Here is a 20947-nt window from a genome sequence, read left to right on the forward strand (position 1 = left end):
GACGACCAAAAACTCCCACATCTATTAGGGGAAGAGAGAAATTGTGTAACCTTAGCGGCACACTATGTTACAGCTTGCCATAAACAGAGGGACAACCATTAAATCTAAGAATAGAGTATATACAAATTACATGAATGTATACACTCAGGGATATAACTGTTTATACACTGTATGGATAGATCAGCGTTTATGTGTTCAACCATAAATGTTTTTTCGATGCTTTGGCAACATAAGATGTACCTTGTCATGCCAATAAAGCGATTTGAATTGAATTGAATTGAATTGAGAGAGAGAGAGAGTGAGACAGAGAGACAGAGAGAGACAGAGAGAGAGAGAATGAGAGAGTGAGACAGAGAGAGAGAGACAGAGAGAGAGTGGGAGAGTGAGAGGGAGAGAGAGAGAGAGAATGAGAGAGTGAGACAGAGAGAGAGAGACAGAGAGAGAGTGGAGGAGAGACAGGGGCAGAAAGAGTGTTAAAGTGAGAGAGAGGGAGATTGAGATTTAGAGAGAGAGTGAGATAGAGAGAATGAGAAACTGAGAGAGACAGAGTGAGAGAAACAGAGAGGTCCTGAGAGAGGGAGGCAGTCCCACCCACTGACCATGTTTGCCACCCACTCAGATACCAGGAGACTTCGACAAACAATAAATAAGCAGAAGTAACACGTTGAGGCAGGCGAGCACTTGTTTTGTGCAGCAGAAGAGTTGTGGCACACATCCTGTGAAGCTGAGATCGGCAGGCGACGGAGGCAGGCGGGACAGGGTTCTGAGGAGAGACGCCCTTGGGTGGCAGCAGGCATGGACGAGGAGACCACCTACATGAACGTGCAGTTCGGGAAGAAGGACTCATCAGTTCCGAGTGAAGGTCGGTCAGAATGTCAGGTACCGAGAGAGGGCAACAGGTCCCACGAAGTAGGATGGCCAGAATAGGGGCAAGTGGGTCAGAAGTGGATCTTTCACCCTCTGTATCTAACCCCGTGCTGGACCTGCCCTGGGAGTGTTTGATGGGACAGTGTTGAGGGAGCTTTACTCTGTATCTAACCCCGTGCTGGACCTGCCCTGGGAGTGTTTGATGGGACAGTGTTGAGGGAGCTTTACTCTGTGTCTAACCCGTGCTGTACCTGCCCTGGGAGTGTTTGATGGGACAGTGTAGAGGGAGCTTTACTCTGTATCTAACCCGTGCTGTACCTGCCCTGGGAGTGTTTGATGGGACAGTGTAGATGGAGCTTTACTCTGTATCTAACCCGTGCTGTACCTGCCCTGGGAGTGTTTGATGGGATAGTGTAGAGGGAGCTTTACTCTGTATCTAACCTGTGCTTTACCTGCCCTGGGAGTGTTTGATGGGACAGTGCAGAGGGAGCTTTACTCTGTATCTAACCCATGCTGTACCTGCCCTGGGAGTGTTTGATGGGTCAGTGTAGAGGGAGCTTTACTCTGTATCTAACCCGTGCTGTACCTGCCCTGGGAGTGTTTGATGGGTCAGTGTAGAGGGAGCTTTACTCTGTATCTAACCCGTGCTGTACCTGCCCTGGGAGTGTTTGATGGTGCAGTGTAGATGGAGCATTACTCTGTATCTAACCCGTGCTGTACCTGCCCTGGGAGTGTTTGATGGTGCAGTGTAGATGAAGCTTTACTCTGTATCTAACCCGTGCTGTACCTGCCCTGGGAGTGTTTGATGGGACAGTGTAGAGGGAGCTTTACTCTGTATCGAACCCCGTGCTGTACCTGCACTGAGAGTGTTTGATGGGACAGTGTAGAGGGAGCTTTACTCTGTATCTAACCCGTGCTGTACCTGCCCTGGGAGTGTTTGATGGTGCAGTGTAGATGGAGCTTTACTCTGTATCTAACCCGTGCTGTACCTGCCCTGGGAGTGTTTGATGGGACAATGTAGAGGGAGCTTTACTCCGTATCGAACCCCGTGCTGTACCTGCACTGAGAGTGTTTGATGGGACAGTGTAGAGGGAGCTTTACTCTGTATCTAACCCGTGCTGTACCTGCCCTGGGAGTATTTGATGGGACAGTGTAGAGGGAGCTTTACTCTGTATCTAACCCGTGCTGTACCTGCCCTGGGAGTGTTTGATGGGATAGTGTAGAGGGAGCTTTACTCTGTATCTAACCCTGTGCTTTACCTGCCCTGGGAGTGTTTGATGGGACAGTGCAGAGGGAGCTTTACTCTGTATCTAACCCATGCTGTACCTGCCCTGGGAGTGTTTGATGGGTCAGTGTAGAGGGAGCTTTACTCTGTATCTAACCCGTGCTGTACCTGCCCTGGGAGTGTTTGATGGGTCAGTGTAGAGGGAGCTTTACTCTGTATCTAACCCGTGCTGTACCTGCCCTGGGAGTGTTTGATGGTGCAGTGTAGATGGAGCATTACTCTGTATCTAACCCGTGCTGTACCTGCCCTGGGAGTGTTTGATGGTGCAGTGTAGATGAAGCTTTACTCTGTATCTAACCCGTGCTGTACCTGCCCTGGGAGTGTTTGATGGGACAGTGTAGAGGGAGCTTTACTCTGTATCGAACCCCGTGCTGTACCTGCACTGAGAGTGTTTGATGGGACAGTGTAGAGGGAGCTTTACTCTGTATCTAACCCGTGCTGTACCTGCCCTGGGAGTATTTGATGGGACAGTGTAGAGGGAGCTTTACTCTGTATCTAACCCGTGCTGTACCTGCCCTGGGAGTGTTTGATGGGACAGTGTAGAGGGAGCTTTACTCTGTATCGAACCCCGTGCTGTACCTGCACTGAGAGTGTTTGATGGGACAGTGTAGAGGGAGCTTTACTCTGTATCTAACCCGTGCTGTACCTGCCCTGGGAGTGTTTGATGGGACAGTGTAGAGGGAGCTTTACTCTGTATCTAACCCGTGCTGTACCTGCCCTGGGAGTATTTGAAGGGACAGTGTAGAGGCAGCTTTACTCTGTATCTGACCCGTGCTGTACCTGCCCTGGGAGTGTTTGATGGGACAGTGTAGAGGGAGCTTTACTCTGTATCTAACCCGTGCTGTACCTGCCCTGGGAGTGTTTGAAGGGACAGTGTAGAGGGAGCTTTACTCTGTATCTGACCCGTGCTGTACCTGCCCTGGCAGTGTTTGATGGGACAGTGTAGAGGGAGCTGTACTCTGTATCTAACCCAGTGCTGTACCTGCCCTGGGAGTGTTTGATGGGACAGTGTAGAGGGAGCTTTACTCTGTATCTAACCCAGTGCTGTACCTGCCCTGGCAGTGTTTGATGGGACAGTGTAGAGGGAGCTTTACTCTGTATCTAACCCGTGCTGTACCTGCCCTGGGAGTGTTTGATGGGACAGTGTAGAGGGAGCTTTACTCTGTATCTAACCCGTGCTGTACCTGTCCTGGGCGTGTTTGACAGGAACTTTACTCTGTATTCTAACCCTGTCACCATTGGATTGTGTGTTTTCCCATGTAGATGATGCTGGGATGTCCTATGTGGAGTTGAATTTTCATCCATCCCCTCAGGTTTCCAGTACCCTCGCAACAGGTCAGTTACAGACATCTCAGTTCGATGCTAAGTCACGGCTCTGGATCACACCTGCTGTCTGTCAGCTGCACATCAGTTACATCTCAATCTTATCAGTTTTGTGTTTAATTACACCTCGTTGATGTGACTGGTCATTATCTCTTACACCTCAGTCTAGTTTCACCTCAGTTACATCTTACGTGCGTGTCTGATGCAACTTACTTACGTGTCTCATTACACCTCCGTTACGTATGTGTTACACCTCAGCTGTATGTCGTTTCCCTGTCAGTTGCACCTCAGTTAACTGTCCATTCCCACCCAGTTACGTGTCCGTTGCACCTTAGTTACGTGACTGTTAGACCTCAGTTACGTGACCATTACAAACCAGTTACGTGTCCGTTGCACTTCAGTTACATGTCTGTCAGACGTCAGTTATGTGACCATTACAACCCTGTTACGTGTCCGTTGCACCTTAGTTACGTGACTGTCCGACCTCAGTTACGTGACCATTACAACCCAGTTACGTGTCCCTTTCATCTTAGTTACATGTCTGTCAGACCTCAGTTATGTGACCATTACAACCCAGTTACGTGTCCCTTTCATCGTAGTTACATGTCTGTCAGACCTCAGTTATGTGACCATTACGACCCAGTTACGTGTCTGTTACACCTTAGTTACATGTCTGTCAGACCTCAGTTACGTGACCATTACAACCCAGTTACGTGTCCCTTTCATCTTAGTTACGTGTCTGTCAGACCTCAGTTATGTGACCATTACAACCCAGTTACGTGTCCCTTTCATCGTAGTTACATTTCTGTCAGCCCTCAGTTATGTGACCATTACGACCCAGTTACGTGTCTGTTACACCTTAGTTACATGTCTGTCAGACCTCAGTTATGTGACCATTACAACCCAGTTACGTGTCCCTTTCATCGTAGTTACATGTCTGTCAGACCTCAGTTACGTAACCATTACAACCCAGTTACGTGTCCCTTTCATCGTAGTTACATGTCTGTCAGACCTCAGTTACGTAACCATTACTACCCAGTTACGTGTCTGTTACACCTTAGTTACATGTCTGTCAGACCTCAGTTACGTAACCATTACAACCCAGTTACGTGTCCGTTGCACTTTAGTTATGTCTGGACAGCAGATTTCCTTCCCTAAAGGACATTAGTGAGCCAGATGGGTTTTTACAACATCTGATAGTTTCATGGTCATCATTACTGATACTAACTTTTTATTCCAGAATTATTTAATGAACTGAATTTAAATTCCCCAGTTGCTATGGTGGGATTTGAACTCACGTTTAACTGGATCTTTAATCCAGGCCTCTAGGATTACTAGTTCAGTGACCATTACCACTATGCTGTCGTGAGCAGTTCTGGGCACCACACCTTAGGAAAGATACAATGGCCCAGAACTTGGTGTCAGGGGCTTGCCGCGCGTGCAAGCCCCCGATCTGCACTCACCCTGCGCGCTGACATCTGAAGCCCGGGCCTGCTTGCATTTCCTGTCCCTGGCCCGGTTCAGATGTCGGCGCGATGTGCTTACCTGATCCAGCGGCGTAGTTAGTGCGATGTGCCGGCTGGGATCAGGTGAGCACTGTACAACCAATCAGGGGAGGGGAAGGTTCATTCATGAGTTTGAGAGTAAGAACTGTCAAACTCATGAAAACTACGGGGGCCCAAAACACTATTTAAAGTTTAAATAAAAATTTAGAAACATCCCAATCATTTAATTAAGTATAAATAAGTTTAAAAAAAAATTTAAACAATAATTTTTTTTTTTGAAGAAAATAAATTTTTAATAAAAAGGGTCGAAAACTAAACTTACCTTATTGTAGATTCTTTAAAATAATAAACCTGTGGAAAAAATATTTCTAAATTACACTAAAACACCACTTACCTGTAAAAATAAATACTTACGTGTGCTTTTTACAAGCGTAAAGACCGGAGGCCTTTAGACATGCACAAATCCCCCAAAACAGAGGAAATCCAAGACGCACGCGCTGCCCCCTGTAGCGCACGCGCTAGCCTCTTCACCTCTTGGGTTAGAGGAGAGGAAATGCCGGTTTTCAGCGCATGCGCTGTGCATGCTGAAAACCGGCATTTCCTCCGGCCAGACGCGTGAGTAACCCTTCCGTCCTCAAGCGTTTGGGGAGGAATTACTGCCCCGTTGGCTTTGGAGGGAGTGCAGCGTAGGTTTACCAGAATGATACCCAGACTCCAAGGATTAAGTTACGAGTAGAGATTACACAAATTAGGGTTTATTCCCGAGAATTTAGAAGGTTAGGGGGTGATCTGATCGAAGTTATCAGGATATTGAGGGGAACTGATAAGGTAGATAGAGAGAAACTATTTCTGCTGGTTGGGGATTCTAGGACTAAGGGGGCTTAAACATTCACTCCCTCCACCACCGGCGCACCGTGGCTGCAGTGTGTACCATCTACAAGATGCACTGCAGCAACTCTCCAAGGCTTCTTCGGCAGCACCTCCCAAACCCGCGGCCTCTTCCACCTAGAGGGACAAGGGCAGCAGGCGCATGGGAACACCGCCACCTCCAAGTTCCCCTCCAAGGACATCGCTGCAGGTGTTCCTCAGGGCAGTGTCCTCGGCCCAACCATCTTCAGCTGCTTCATCAATGACCTTCCCTCCAACATAAGGTCAGAAACGGGGATGTTCGCTGATGACTGCACAGTGTTCAGCGCCATTCGCAACTCCACAGATAATGGAGCAGTCCATGCCCACATGCAACAAGACCTGGATGACGTTCAGCCTTGGGCTGATAAGTGGCAGGTAACATTCACGCCACAGAAGTGCCAGGCAATGACTATCTCCAACAAGCGAGAGTCTAACCACCACACCTTGACATTCAATGGCATTACCATCGCCGAATCCCTCCATCACCGGCGTACCGTGGCTGCAGTGTGTACCATCTACAAGATGCACTGCAGCAACTCGCCAAGGCTTCTTCGGCAGCACCTCCCAAACCCGCGACCTTTTCCACCTAGAAGGACAAGGGCAGCAGGTGCATGGGAACACCACCACCTCCAAGTTCCCCTCCAAGTCACACACCATCCTGACTTGGAAGTATATCGGCCGATCCTTCATCGTCGCTGGGTCAAAATCCTGGAACTCCCTCCCTGACAGCACTGTGGGAGTACCTTCACCACACGGACTGCAGCGGTTCAAGAAGGCGGCTCACCACCACCTTCTCAAGGGGCAACTAGGGCTGGGCAATAAATGCTGGGCCTTGCCCAGCGACACCCACATCCCATAAACGAATAAAAAATGTCTGAAAATTAGAGCCAGACCTTTCAGGAGCGAAGTTAGGAAACACTTCTACACACGAAGGGTGGTAGAAGTTTGGAACTCTCTTCCGCAAACGGCAAATGGTGCGAGATCAATTGTTAATTTTAAATCGGAGATTGATAGCTTTTTGTTAACCAAAGGTATTAAGGGATATGGGGCAAAGGCAGGTATGTGGAGTTAGATCGCAGATCAGTCATGATCTCATTGAATGGTGGAACAGGCTCGAGGGGCAAATGGCCTCCTCCTCCTCCTGTGTTCCCATGTGTCTGTTACACCTTAGTAATGTGTCCATTACACATTAGGTATGTGTCTATTATGCCTTAGTTACAAGTCTATTACATCAAGTGCAGCAGGCGGTTAAGAAGGCAAATGGTGTGTTGGCCTTCATAGCGAGAGAATTTGAGTGCAGGGGCAAGGATGTCTTGCTGCAGTTGTACAGGGCCTTGGTGAGACCACACCTTGCGTATTGTGTGCAGTTTTGGTCGCCTTATCTGAGGAAGGATGTTCTTGCCATGGAGGGAGTGCAGCGAAGATTCACCAGACTGATACCTGGGATGGCAGGAATGACATATGAGGAGAGATTGGGTCGATTGGGCTTATATTCGCTGGAGTTTAGAAGAATGAGAGGGGATCTCATTGAAACTTATAAAATTCTAACAGGACTAGACAGACTAGATGCAGGAAGGATGTTCCCGATGGTCGGGGAGTCCAGAACCAGGGGTCACAGTCTAAGGATAAGGGGTAAGCCATTTAGGACAGAGATGAGGAGGAATTTCTTCACCCAGAGAGTGGTGAACCTGTGGAATTCTCTACCACAGAAGGCAGTTGAGGCCAACTTATTAAATATATTCAAGAAGGAGTTAGATATATTTCTTAAGGCTAAAGGGATCAAGGGATATGGGAAGAAAGCAGGGACAGGGTACTGAATTTGGATGATCAGCCATGATCTCATTAAATGGCGGAGCAGGCTCGAAGGGCCGAATGGCCTACTCCTGCTCCTATGTTCTATGTTTCTATGTTTCTATGTTCCTATCTTAGTTACAGGCCCATTACACCTCAGTTACGTGTCTGTTGCACCTTAATTACGTGCATGTTACACTGTAGTTACATGCCTGTTAGACCTCAGATACATTTTCTGTTAGTTATCCGTTGCACCTCAACTACGTGTCCGCTACGCTTCAGTTAAGTGTCAAAGCCTTGGCAGCCCTTTGCCAGTCAAACCCAGCGTCTGTTACGCACTGGCTACGTGAGAGTTATGCCTTGGCTAGCGTGCCTGCTACGCGCTGCTCTCACCGCGATGTGCTCGTGGCTGCCACGTCATTGAGTCTCGGCGGCCCGTGTATGTCACGCGTCACACAGACCTGCCCTTGACTCTCTCCGTCCCCTTCTCTCCCTCTGTGTCTCGCAGGTGTCCCTGAGTCGTCCTACGCTCAACTCAACTTCAAGCCCCAGGCTCCGCAGGCGAAACAGGCCCCGGTGGTATCCGTGGCAACAGGTCAGTGACCGGTCATCCTTTGAGGGTGGGGGGGGCAGAGGTCGCGACGGGTCAGCTCCAACGGCATTACCATTGCCGAATCCCCCACCATCAACATCCTGGGGGTCACCATTTACCAGAAACTTAACTGGACCAGCCACATAAATACTGTGGCAACAAGAGCAGATCAGAGGCTGGGTATTCTGCGGCGAGTGTCTCACCTCCTGACTCCCCAAAGCCTTTCCACCATCGACAAGTCACAAGTCAGGAGTGTGATGGAATACTCTCCACTTGCCTGGATGAGCGCAGCTCCAACAACACTCAAGAAGTTCGACACCATCCAGGACAAAGCAGCCCGCTTGATCGGCACCCTATCCACCACCTTAAACATTCACTCCCTCCACCACCGGCGTACCGGGGCTGCAGTGTGTACCATCTACAAGATTCACTGCAGCAACTCGCCAAGGCTTCTTCGGCAGCACCTCCCAAACCCACAACCTCTTCCACCTAGAAGGACAAGGGCAGCAGGCGCATGGGAACACCACCACCTCCAAGTTCCCCTCCAAGTCACACACCATCCTGACTTAGAAGAATATCGGCCGATCCTTCATCGTCGCTGGGTCAAAATCCTGAAACTCCCTCCCTAACAGCACTGTGGGAGCACCTTCACCACACGGACTGCAGCGGTTCAAGAAGGAGGCTCACCACCACCTTCTCGAGGGCAATTAGGGGATGGGCAATAAATTCGAGGGGCGGTGGGGGTTGGGGAGCTGACTCAAGAGACGCCATCTCGCTGTTACTCCCTGGATCGCGAGAAATGATTAAAACTGCGACCATGGTTAAGTACTGCAAGGGAGACAGGACAGTGCGATAGGTCAAACTTTGACCTTTCATCCCTCTGGGACCTGGGTTCAAGTTCAGATGTTAGGGGAAGAGTCTCCAACTGTGGAAGGAGTTGAAACCTCGTCAATGGGGCGAGCAGGGTGGGCTGCTTGGTAATAGAGTAATGGAATCGTAGAATAGGACAGTGCAGCAGGAGGCCATTCAGTCTATTGTGTCTGTGCCGGCTCTTTCGAAAAGCGATCCAATCTAACCCGTGTTGTACCTGCCCTGGGAGTGTTTACTGGGACAGTGTAGAGGGAGCTTTACTCTGTATCTAACCCGTGCTGTACCTGCCCTGGGAGTGTTTGATGGGACAGTGTAGAGGGAGCTTTACTCTGTGTATAACCCGTGCTGTACCTGCAATGGGAGTGTTTGATGGGACGGTGTAGAGGGAGCTTTACTCTGTATCTAACCCGTGCTGTGCCTGCCCTGGGAGTGTTTGATGGGACAGTGTCGAGGGAGCTTTACTCTGTATCTAACCCGTGCTGTACCTGCCCTGGGAGTGTTTGATGGGACAGTGTAGAGGGAGCTTTACTCTGTATCTAACCCGTGCTGTACCAGCCCTGGGAGTGTTTGATGGGACAGTGTCGAGGGAGCTTTACTCTGTATCTAACCCGTGCTGTTCCTGCCCTGGGAGTGTTTGATGGGACAGTGTAGAGGGAGCTTTACTCTGTATCTAACCCGTGCTGTACCTGCACTGGGAGTGTTTGATGGGACAGTGTAGAGGGAGCTTTACTCTGTATCTAACCCCGTGCTGTACCTGCCCTGGGAGTGTTTGATGGGACAGTGTAGAGGGAGCTTTACTCTGTATCTAACCTGTGCTGTACCTGCCCTGGGAGTGTTTGATGGGACAGTGTAGAGGGAGCTTTACTCTGTATCTAACCCGTGCTGTACCCGCCCTGGGAGTGTTTGATGGGACAGTGTAGAGGGAGCGTTAGTCTGTATCTACCCCGTGCTGTACCTGCCCTGGGAGTGTTTGATGGGACAGTGTAGAGGGAGCTTTACTTTGTATCTAACCCGTGCTGTACCCGCCCTGGGAGTGTTTGATGGGACAGTGTAGAGGGAGCTTAAGCCTGTATCTAACCCGTGCTGTACCTGCCCTGGGAGTGTTTGATGGGACAGTGTAGAGGGAGAATTACTTTGTATCTAACCCGTGCTGTACCCGCCCTGGGAGTGTTTGATGGGACAGTGCAGAGGGAGCTTTAGTCTGTATCTAACCCGTGCTTTACCTGCCCTGGGTGTGTTTGATGGGACAGTGTAGAGGGAGCTTTACTTTGTATCTAACCCGTGCTGTACCCACCCTGGGAGTGATTGATGGGGACAGTGTAGAGGAAGGTTTACTCTGTATCTAACCCATGCTGTACCTGCCCTGGGAGTGTTTGATGGGACAGTGTAGAGGGAGCTTTACTCTGTATCTAACCCGTGCTGTACCTACTCTGGGAGTGTTTGATGGGACAGTGTAGAGGGAGCTTTACTCTGTATCTAACCCATGCTGTACCTGCCCTGGGAGTGTTTGATGGGACAGTGTAGAGGGAGCTTTACTCTGTATCTAACCCATGCTGTACCTGCCCTGGGAGTGTTTGATGGGACAGTGTAGAGGGAGCTTTACTCTGTATCTAACCCATGCTGTACCTGCCCTGGGAGTGTTTGATGGGACAGTGTAGAGGGAGCTTTACTCTGTATCTAACCTGTGCTGTACCTGCCCTGGGAGTGTTTGATGGGACAGTGTAGAGGGAGCTTTACTCTGTATCTAATCCCGTGCTGCACCTGCCCTGGGAGTGCTTGATGGGACAGTGTAGAGGGAGCTTTACTCTGTATCTAACCCGTGCTGTACCTGCCCTGGGAGTGTTTGATGGGACAGTGTAGAGGGAGCTTTACTCTATGTCTAACCCGTGCTGTACCTGCCCTGGGAGTGTTTGATGGGACAGTGTAGAGGGAGCTTTACTCTGTATCTAACCCGTGCTGTACCTGCCCTGGGAGTGTTTGATGGGACAGTGTAGATGGAGCTTTACAATGTATCTAACCCCGTGCTGTACCTGCCCTGGGAGTGTTTGATGGGACAGTGTAGAGGGAGCTTTACCCTGTATCTAACCCGTGCTGTACCTGCCCTGGGAGTGTTTGATGGGACAGTGTAGAGGGAGCTTTACTCTGTGTCTAACCCGTGCTGTACCTGCCCTGGGAGTGTTTGATGGGACAGTGTAGAGGGAGCTTTACTCTGTGTCTAACCCGTGCTGTACCTGCCCTGGGAGTGTTTGAAACAGTTAGTCCCACCTGTAGTGTATGTACCCGTCTACCTTTAAGAGAACTATTGTATGTAACCGTTCACCTTTAAGAGAACTACCTTAGGTGTGGCACTACTTGTTTGGCTTCTGTATACTGTAATACCGACAGTGACCACACCGGTATATAAGTGTTGTGGCATGATTCCTTGGGCAGATTCGCCCGGACCTTCGAATAGTAAAGACCTGTTTGTTTGTTATTCCTGAAGTCTGTGTCGTTATTAATTGTACAACCCACAGACTTTACAGTGGCGATGAGTCCGATCGTACCCTGCGGCAAGACTACCAAAGCAACTAAAGAGCGTCGAAGAGAGTCAACCGCCCTCGTCGTTCTGCTGGGAGAAAACACGAGGCTGCAGCAGGAGGAAGGAGGAAGACTTTAGCAACAAAAGCTTCCAGCAGCAACAGGCACTGACTACCCTTTTACCACGGTGCGGAGTGAGCCGATCAGCTGGAAACAAGGCGGCCGCGGAGACTGTGAGTAGGGGAAAGTGTAACGAAATCCGGAGGATAAGGGCTGTGCACTCGACCACGGTCGAGGGGGAGCAGAGCTGGTCAGGAAGGCGGGTCCAACGGCGTCGTGAGATAGCCGGACCGCGATCGGCGGGAAAAGCCGGGCAGCGACCGAAGCCACGAAGCGCTGAGACCGGGAGCAGGCGCGGGAAGAGAGAAACTCAGCCGCAGCCGGGGAGGGAAGCACCGGACTGCGTGAGGGCTGGGAGGCGAACGGGAACAGAGCGTGTGGGAGAGGCAGAGCCGACCAAAGGAGGCTGCGCGAGAGCCAGTCCAGCGGCTGAACTGTCCTCCACCAACGGGGTACCCAGCGCCGGTAGAGCCGAGTGTGCGGGAGAGAGAGAGACAGAGCCGAGCATGGGGAGAGAGACTGCGTGAGAGCCAGTCCAGCGGATGAACTGTCCTCCACCAACGGGGTACCCAGCGCCGGTAGAGCCGAGTGTGCGGGAGAGAGAGAGACAGAGCCGAGCATGGGGAGAGAGACTGCGTGAGAGCCAGTCCAGCGGATGAACTGTCCTCCACCAACGGGGTGTACCCAGCGCCGGTAGAACCGAACGTGCGGGGGAGAGAAAGACAGAGCCGAGTAAGGGGAGCTGTGCGAGAGCCAGCCCAGCGGCTGAACCTGTCCGTTGTGGGGAAAGCGTACCCCTTCCACCAGGGAAGAAACGCGGGAAGCCGCCATTAGGCGGCGAAGATGACAGAAGCGGGAAACCGCCATTGAAGTGGGCGGGGAGAGAAGGAAAGAGCGGGAAACCGCCATTTTCGCGGGAAAAGCCGCCATCTTAGGAAAAAATAAATAAAGAAATAAAGAAATAAAAATTGTGTTGTACCCAAGGAAAGGAAGATTCCATAAGCGGGGGGACATCAACGATTTTAATTCTGAGATAGAAGACTGGGCCACGTACGTGGAACGTATTGAGATACATTGTAAGGCTAACAAAATAGCTAAGGATGAAAAAGCTTCAACCTTACTTAACATGATGGGTGCGAAAACATTCGGGTTGTTGAAGCATCTTCTCTCACCAGCTAAACCGGCGGATCAGACTTTCGATGATATTGTAGCAGTGCTGAAGGATCACTTGAACCCCACACCATTGAAGCTGGCTGAACGATTCAGATTCTATGCGAGAACGCAGAAGAAAGACGAAAGCAACACGGAATACTTGGTCGAACTGCGTAGGCTAGCGGAACACTGCCAGTTCGGAGGGAATCTGACAGAGGCACTGCGAGACAAGTTCGTATGTGGATTGTCCAAAGAAGGGACGCAAAAGCGACTACTGGAAGAGAACGACCTCACACTAGACAGGGCTGTCCTTATAGCTGCATCGCACGAAGCCGCAGCGAAAGGAACGGCGGAAATGCAGCTAAAGGCGGCGGCACTCGGGGTGGACCAAATTACCTCGAATACAACAAAATGCTATCGTTGTGGGAAGACAACGCACGACCAGAATCAATGCTGGGTTAAGAACCAAGAATGTAGGAAATGTGGCAAACTGGGTCACATCGCAAAGGTATGCCGGTCAGGGAAGAAGACCAACAACCAAAGGAAGCCACCACAAGAAAAGTACAGCAAGGTACACAAGGTGGCTGAGAAGAGTTCAGACGAACAGAATTCAGACTCAGACCCAAACAGCCAGGAGCTGGGTAGTCTGAGAATTCACAATGTGAGTAAGGAAGCTGACCTACAAACTATCTGGGTCATACTAAAAATAGCTGGAGTCCAAGTAAGAATGGAGTTGGACACTGGATCAGCTCTATCAGTCATAAATCGAAGGGACTACCACCGGCTATTCTCTCACATACCCTTAAGAAATACCAAGTTCGTATTGCAGACATACACGGGGCATAAGGTATACCCCATGGGGAAGATAAGAGTCAAGGTGAGAGATGGGGGTAAAGAACACCCAAGAATGAACTTGTACGTATTATCTGAGGGAGGACCACCACTTCTAGGACGAGAGTGGATCAAGAAAATAGACATGGAATGGCACTATCTAAAAGCCATAATGAGTGAGGACTCGGTGCAAGCTATCAGCTCAGATTCTGAAACGGATGACGATAAGACCAACTCAAATATGGAAGACAAGGCTAAAATGAACTTACCGACTATGGTGGAGAAAACGAAGACAGGCATAAAGGCTTATGCTACCGAGAAGAATAAAGCTTCAGAGCAGAACTCCAAGTTGACAGAGAATTCTGAGCCTGTTCAAGTTAAGGACTTATCCACGACGGAAGAACACCGAACTCGGATTCAAACTTATTTCAAAGTACGACAACAATTAGAACAGTTGAGTTACCGTCTCGTACAAGAGATGAAAACAATGGAAAAGTTCTGGGACACCGAATGGGAGAACCTGGAAAGACAGCAGAGGCAGCTAGCTCAAGCAAAGAGCGACCATAGAGCCATCGTGACCAAGTACCGATCACATCTCCCTTATGATGTTCAGGAGTTAGAATATTTGCATGATTAGAGATACAGCATAAAGGCAAACCACGCTACACTGAGGATTTTGTTCTGCAATTGGAGACGGAGCTAGTGCAGGCAAGGTTAAGAGAAGCTGAATCGCAGTGTGCACTTAAAGATATGCAGAAAAAAATCTTGGACATGGAAAAGAGAAACGCTTCTTTACCTGATGTGAATAATGTGGCCATGTTGCAAGAGGAGCTTATAGGGGCGAAACTGAAAGAAGCTAAGCAAAGGATGTTGGAACTTGAAACACAGAACCAAATCAGCAGTAACCAGCTATGTCGAGCAGAGAAGGAGTGCTATGGTCTACATGAGAAGGTGCAATATCTCTCAGCCCAGAATAAGGGACTACTCACTCAGTTAAATGAAAGTAAACGGGAAATGGCTGAGATAGACTGCAAGAATAAAGAAGATTTGATGGCAGTGAGACTTCGAGAGGCAGATAGCATAGCAGCCTTGGCTGAACTCCAACAGGAAATTGCGAAAGAAGCAAATGAAGAGGAATCTTCAGGAAGCCAGGATGTTATTCCAGTTCTTCTCTACGACTCCTTACAAGCAGAGTGTGAGAAGTTGAAAGAACAGTATGAACAGGCCCAGGCTACAATTCTGGAGGGGGTTAACTCGGCAACCTCCGAAAAGCTAGTTTCAGTAGAAGCATATGAACAACTAAAGGTTGAACATGAGCAAGAAGTCCAAAGGCTGCAGGAAATTCTTGATGAGCTCAAGGCCAAGACAGACTCATCGGTAGAAGTTCCATCCATAGATGAGAAATTAGAGGTGAAAGACATGGCAGAACATGAAAGACAAGATGTCCAAGAACTCATAAAAATATTGAAGGAAACCCAAGACAAATATGAGGCGGCAATGACCGAGGTTCAACAACTTGAAGAACAGATTCAACTGGGAATCCTTTCAGTGGAAGAAAAGGAAACTAAGAAACACAGAGACTGTAAGAATGGCCCCTGAACATGAGCTAGAGAGCATCAGGGCGCAACTTTTCCGAGCGCTGAAAGCCAAAGTACAAGAGGAACAGAAGGTGGAAGCATTGGAGGAAAAGGTGGATGAAATGGAGAAGACTCTGATCCACAGTGTTCCCGTGGAAGAGTTAACGGTCAGCCAACTCCTTCATATGCTGAGGGAAAAGACTCTGCAATGGGAACAATCTGAACACGAGCTTCAATCTTCAACGGGAAGGAGTTCGGAGCTCTCAAGAGTTTGGGAAATAGCTGACGTTGCAAAACAGACTTTACTGGGATGCCAAAAGTACGCTGAATCACGTCTATGTGAACAACAGAATGTTGAAACAGCTGCTCCAGTAGAAGGATTGAATAGCCCGATCAATCAATCCCCGAGGGAAGGGGAAGTATTGAAATCACAAATGAGGTCATTAGTGAAGGATTTGCAGGAAACCCAGGAAGAGCGGGATGAAGATGAATGCATGAAGAAGTCTTTTCAAGAAAGATGTCTAGGGAAGGAACCACAGTCAGCTAACGTCCAGATGGGTAAGGAGGAAGTAGAAGGCCCTCTCGCGGGCCTAACTCAGGACGAACCCGAATATTACCATGACCTGTTGAGTGACACTGAATATTACGAGGATGTGGTCTGCCCAGTTTGTGATGAAAACTCCCAAAGTGCCGAAATCAGGATGAAGCACTTAAAGTCAAAGGAACATAGAGAGTTAGTGGCACTACTGCTGGCAGCTGATAAGGGAGCCCCGAGAGTCTCCAAAAAGCAGAAAAGAAAAAGAAGAAGCAGAAGATGATAACTATCGCAAATATTATCACTTCTACCAGATCATGCGTGGACCCTACGAAAGGAGTTAAATCAGTTGGGAAGTAGGAAAATATCAAGGCAACCCAGTTGTTGTAAAAGTCAGCACTGCTGGTTAGCAGGACGAAAGTTCAAGCTGTTACGTCAAGAAAAGGATATGGAGGAGTCACGCTAGCAATGTGAACCATCTACACCAAAGAGATGTTGTTCGGACCGAGTCAAGATCAGAGACTGAATCTGTGAACTGTTTCCCACCGAGACTATGTCTGTAAATTGTTTTATATGAAGTTGAAGAGATGTTATGTTTAATGGGGACTCTGTAAGTAATAAGCTAAAAAGGGAGGATTGTAGTGTATGTACCCGTCTACCTTTAAGAGAACGATTGTATGTAACCGTTCACCTTTAAGAGAACTACTTTAGGTGTGGCGCTACTTGTTTGGCTTCTGTATACTGTAATACCGACGGTGACCACACCGGTATATAAGTGTTGTGGCATGATTCCTTGGGCAGATTCGCCCTGACCTTCGAATAGTAAAGACCTGTTTGTTTGTTATTCCTGAAGTCTGTGTCGTTATTAACTGTACAACCCCCAGACTTTACACCACCCCCCCGCTCTTTCCTCATATCCCTGGAGTTTTTTCTCCTTCGACTATCTATCCAATTCCCTTTTGAAGGCTCCTATTGAATCTGTATCCACCACCATATCAGGCAGCGCATTCCAAATCCTAACCACTCGCTGCGTAAAAAAGTTTTTCCTCGTGTCCCCTCTGGTTCTTTTGCCAATCACCTTAAATCTGTGCCCTTTGGTTATCGACACTTCAGCCATTGGAAACAGTTTCTCTTTATTTACTCTGTGTAAACCCTTCATGATTTCAAACACCTCTATCAAATCTCCTCTTAACCTTCTCTGCTCTAAGGAGAACAACCCCAGCTTCTCCAGTCTCTCCATGTAACTGAAGTCCCTCATCCCTGGTCCCATTCTGGTCAATCTCCCCTTAACCTTCTCTGCTCTAAGGAGAACAACCCCAGCTTCTCCAGTCTCTCCACGTAACTGAAGTCCCTCATCCCTGGTACCATTCTGGTCAATCTCCCCCTTAACCTTCTCTGCTGTAAGGAGAACAACCCCAGCTTCTCCAGTCTCTCCACAGAACTGAAGTCCCTCATCCCTGGTCCCATTCTGGTCAATCTCCCCTTAACCTTCTCTGCTGCAAGGAGAACAACCCCAGCTTCTCCAGTCTCTCCACAGAACTGAAGTCCCTCATCCCTGGTCCCATTCTGGTCAATCTCCCCTTAACCTTCTCTGCTCTAAGGAGAACAACCCCAGCTTCTCCAGTCTCTCCACGTAACTGAAGTCCCTCATCCCTGGTCCCATTCTGGTCAATCTCCCCCTTAACCTTCTCTGCTCTAAGGAGAACAACCCCAGCTTCTCCAGTCTCTACACATAACTGAAGTCCCTCATCCCTGGTACCATTCTGGTCAATCTCCCCCTAACCTTCTCTGCTCTAAGGAGAACAACCCCAGCTTCTCCAGTCTCTCCACGTAACTGAAGTCCCTCATCCCTGGTCCCATTCTGGTCAATCTCCCCTTAACCTTCTCTGCTCTAAGGAGAACAATCCCAGCTTCTCCAGTCTCTCCACGTAACTGAAGTCCCTCATCCCTGGTCCCATTCTGGTCAATCTCCCCTTAACCTTCTCTGCTCTAAGGAGAACAACCCCAGCTTCTCCAGTCTCTCCACATAACTGAAGCCCCTCATCCCTGGTACCATTCTGGTCAATCTCCCCCTTAACCTTCTCTGCTCTAAGGAGAACAACCCCAGCTTCTCCAGTCTCTCCACATAACTGAAGCCCCTCATCCCTGGTCCCATTCTGGTCAATCTCCCCTTAACCTTCTCTGCTCTAAGGAGAACAACCCCAGCTTCTCCAGTCTCTCCACAGAACTGAAGTCCCTCATCCCTGGTACCATTCTGGTCAATCTCCCCCTTAACCTTCTCTGCTCTAAGGAGAACAACCCCAGCTTCTCCAGTCTCTCCACAGAACTGAAGTCCCTCATCCCTGGTCCCATTCTGGTCAATCTCCCCTTAACCTTCTCTGCTCTAAGGAGAACAACCCCAGCTTCTCCAGTCTCTCCACAGAACTGAAGTCCCTCATCCCTGGTACCATTCTGGTCAATCTCCCCCTTAACCTTCTCTGCTCTAAGGAGAACAACCCCAGCTTCTCCAGTCTCTCCACGTAACTGAAGTCCCTCATCCCTGGTCCCATTCTGGTCAATCTCCCCTTAACCTTCTCTGCTCTAAGGAGAACAACCCCAGCTTCTCCAGTCTCTCCACAGAACTGAAGCCCCTCATCCCTGGCACCATTCTGGTCAATCTCCCCCTTAACCTTCTCTGCTCTAAGGAGAACAATCCCAGCTTCTCCAGTCTCTCCACGTAACTGAAGTCCCTCATCCCTGGTCCCATTCTGGTCAATCTCCCCCTTAACCTTCTCTGCTCTAAGGAGAACAACCCCAGCTTCTCCAGTCTCTCCACATAACTGAAGCCCCTCATCCCTGGTACCATTCTGGTCAATCTCCCCTTAACCTTCTCTGCTCTAAGGAGAACAACCCCAGCTTCTCCAGTCTCTCCACGTAACTGAAGTCCCTCATCCCTGGTACCATTCTGGTCAATCTCCCCTTAACCTTCTCTGCTCTAAGGAGAACAACCCCAGCTTCTCCAGTCTCTACACATAACTGAAGTCCCTCATCCCTGGAACCATTCTGGTAAATCTCCCCCTTAACCTTCTCTGCTCTAAGGAGAACAGTCCCAGCTTCTCCAGTCTCTCCACAGAACTGAAGTCCCTCATCCCTGGTACCATTCTGGTCAATCTCCCCTTAACCTTCTCTGCTCTAAGGAGAACAACCCCAGCTTCTCCAGTCTCTCCACAGAACTGAAGTCCCTCATCCCTGGTACCATTCTGGTCAATCTCCCCCTTAACTTTCTCTGCTCTAAGGAGAACCACCCCAGCTTCTCCAGTCTCTACACATAACTGAAGTCCCTCATCCCTTAGACCATTCTGGTAAATCTCCCCCTTAACCTTCTCTGCTCCGAGGAGAACAATCCCAGCTTCCCCAGTCTCTCCACATAACTGAAGCCCCTCATCCCTGGTACCGTCCTGGTCAATCTCCCCTTAACCTTCTCTGCTCTAAGGAGAACAACCCCAACTTCTCCAGTCTCTCCACATAACTGAATTCCCTCATCCCTGGTACCATTCTGGTCAATCTCCCCTTAACCTTCTCTGCTCTAAGGAGAACAACCCCAACTTCTCCAGTCTCTCCACGTAACTGAATTCCCTCATCCCTGGTACCATTCTGGTCAAACTCCCCCTTAACCTTCTCTGCTCTAAGGAGAACAACCCCAGCTTCTCCAGTCTCTCCACATAACTGAAGCCCCTCATCCCTGGTACCATTCTGGTCAATCTCCCCCTTAACCTTCTCTGCTCCAAGGAGAACAATCCCAGCTTCTCCAGTCTCTCCACGTAACTGAATTCCCTCATCCCTGGTACCATTCTGGTCAATCTCCCCTTAACCTTCTCTGCTCTAAGGAGAACAATCCCAGCTTCTCCAGTCACTCCACAGAACTGAAGTCCCTCATCCCTGGTACCATCCTGGTCAATCTCCCCTTAACCTTCTGTGCTCGAAGGAGAACAATCCCAGCTTCTCCAGTCACTCCACAGAACTGAAGACCCTCATCCCTGGTACCATTCTGGTCAATCTCCCCGCTAACCTTCTCGGCTCCAAAGAGAACAATCCCCGCTTCTCCAGTCTCTCCACGTAACTCTCCAATCCTCATCCTTGTTTGCAAATCCCTCCATGGCCTTTCGCACCCCGCCACCCTCCCTATCCCTGTAACCTCCTCCAGCCCCGACAACCCTCCCAGATGTCAGCCCTCCTCCAATTCTGGCCTCTTGTGCATCCCCCGATTTCCATCGATCCACCATTGGCGGCCGTGCCCTCAGCTGCCAAGGTCCCGAACCTCTGGAATTCCCTCCCTAAAGCTCTCCGCCTCTCAACCTCTCTGTCATTCTGCAAGAGGCTCCTTAATACCTACCTCTTTGACCAAGCCTTTGGTCACCTGTCCTAATAACTCCTTCGGAGGCTCGGTGTCAAATGTATATTTGATAACGCGCCTGTGAATCGCCTCGGGAAGTTTTATGGCATTAAAGCACGATAAAAATGGCAGTTGCTCTTATTGTATAGCCGGCTTGCTCACGAGTTTGAAAGGCTAACATTCGATGGGGCTTTGCGCTGGGGTTAGGGAAGTCCCTGTCGGTCACAAATGTTTTAATTTTGGCTGCTCACCGGAGATTTTATAATTCCACACGACAGCGCAGTTTCACTTCTCTTTTGCAGACGAAAATGTGCAGGATGCAGCTGGAGGGAAGCGCGCGGTCAAATCGCGATGGTTGGAGGTAGTCTGCCTCGTGACTTTATTCTCCGTCTTTGCAATCATCACTGGCATCACCGTGCATGGTATGTAGATATAACAACCCACCCCTCGCTGTAACACTCTCTGCTATACCCCACACCACTCACTGTAACACTCTGATATACCCCACACCCCTCACTGTAACACTCTGATATACCCCACACCCCTCACTGTAACACTCTGATATACCCCACACCCCTCACTGTAACACTCTGATATACCCCACACCATTCACTGTAACACTCTGATATACCCCACACCCCTCACTGTAACACTCCGATATACCCCACACCCCTCACTGTAACACTGATATACCCCACACC

The 20947-nt window shown here is 49.4% G+C and overlaps 1 protein-coding gene across 1 annotated transcript; it reads left to right on the forward strand.

Annotated features, from left to right (window-relative positions):
• The first annotated feature begins 594 nt into the window (after window positions 1-594).
• LOC147091435 (uncharacterized) lies at window positions 595-20736 on the forward strand. Its single transcript, XM_085976557.1, has 4 exons — window positions 595-862; window positions 3416-3487; window positions 8189-8275; window positions 20549-20736. Exons 1-4 carry the CDS (start codon window positions 796-798, stop codon window positions 20674-20676), a joined length of 354 nt encoding a protein of 117 aa, XP_085832683.1. The 5' UTR covers window positions 595-795; the 3' UTR covers window positions 20677-20736.
• Window positions 20737-20947: the final 211 nt, after the last annotated feature.

Source organism: Somniosus microcephalus, unplaced genomic scaffold, assembly GCF_052327205.1.
Source record: "Somniosus microcephalus isolate GS21.2 unplaced genomic scaffold, FLI_Smic_1.0 unresolved_chr3, whole genome shotgun sequence".
NCBI lineage: Eukaryota > Metazoa > Chordata > Chondrichthyes > Squaliformes > Somniosidae > Somniosus > Somniosus microcephalus.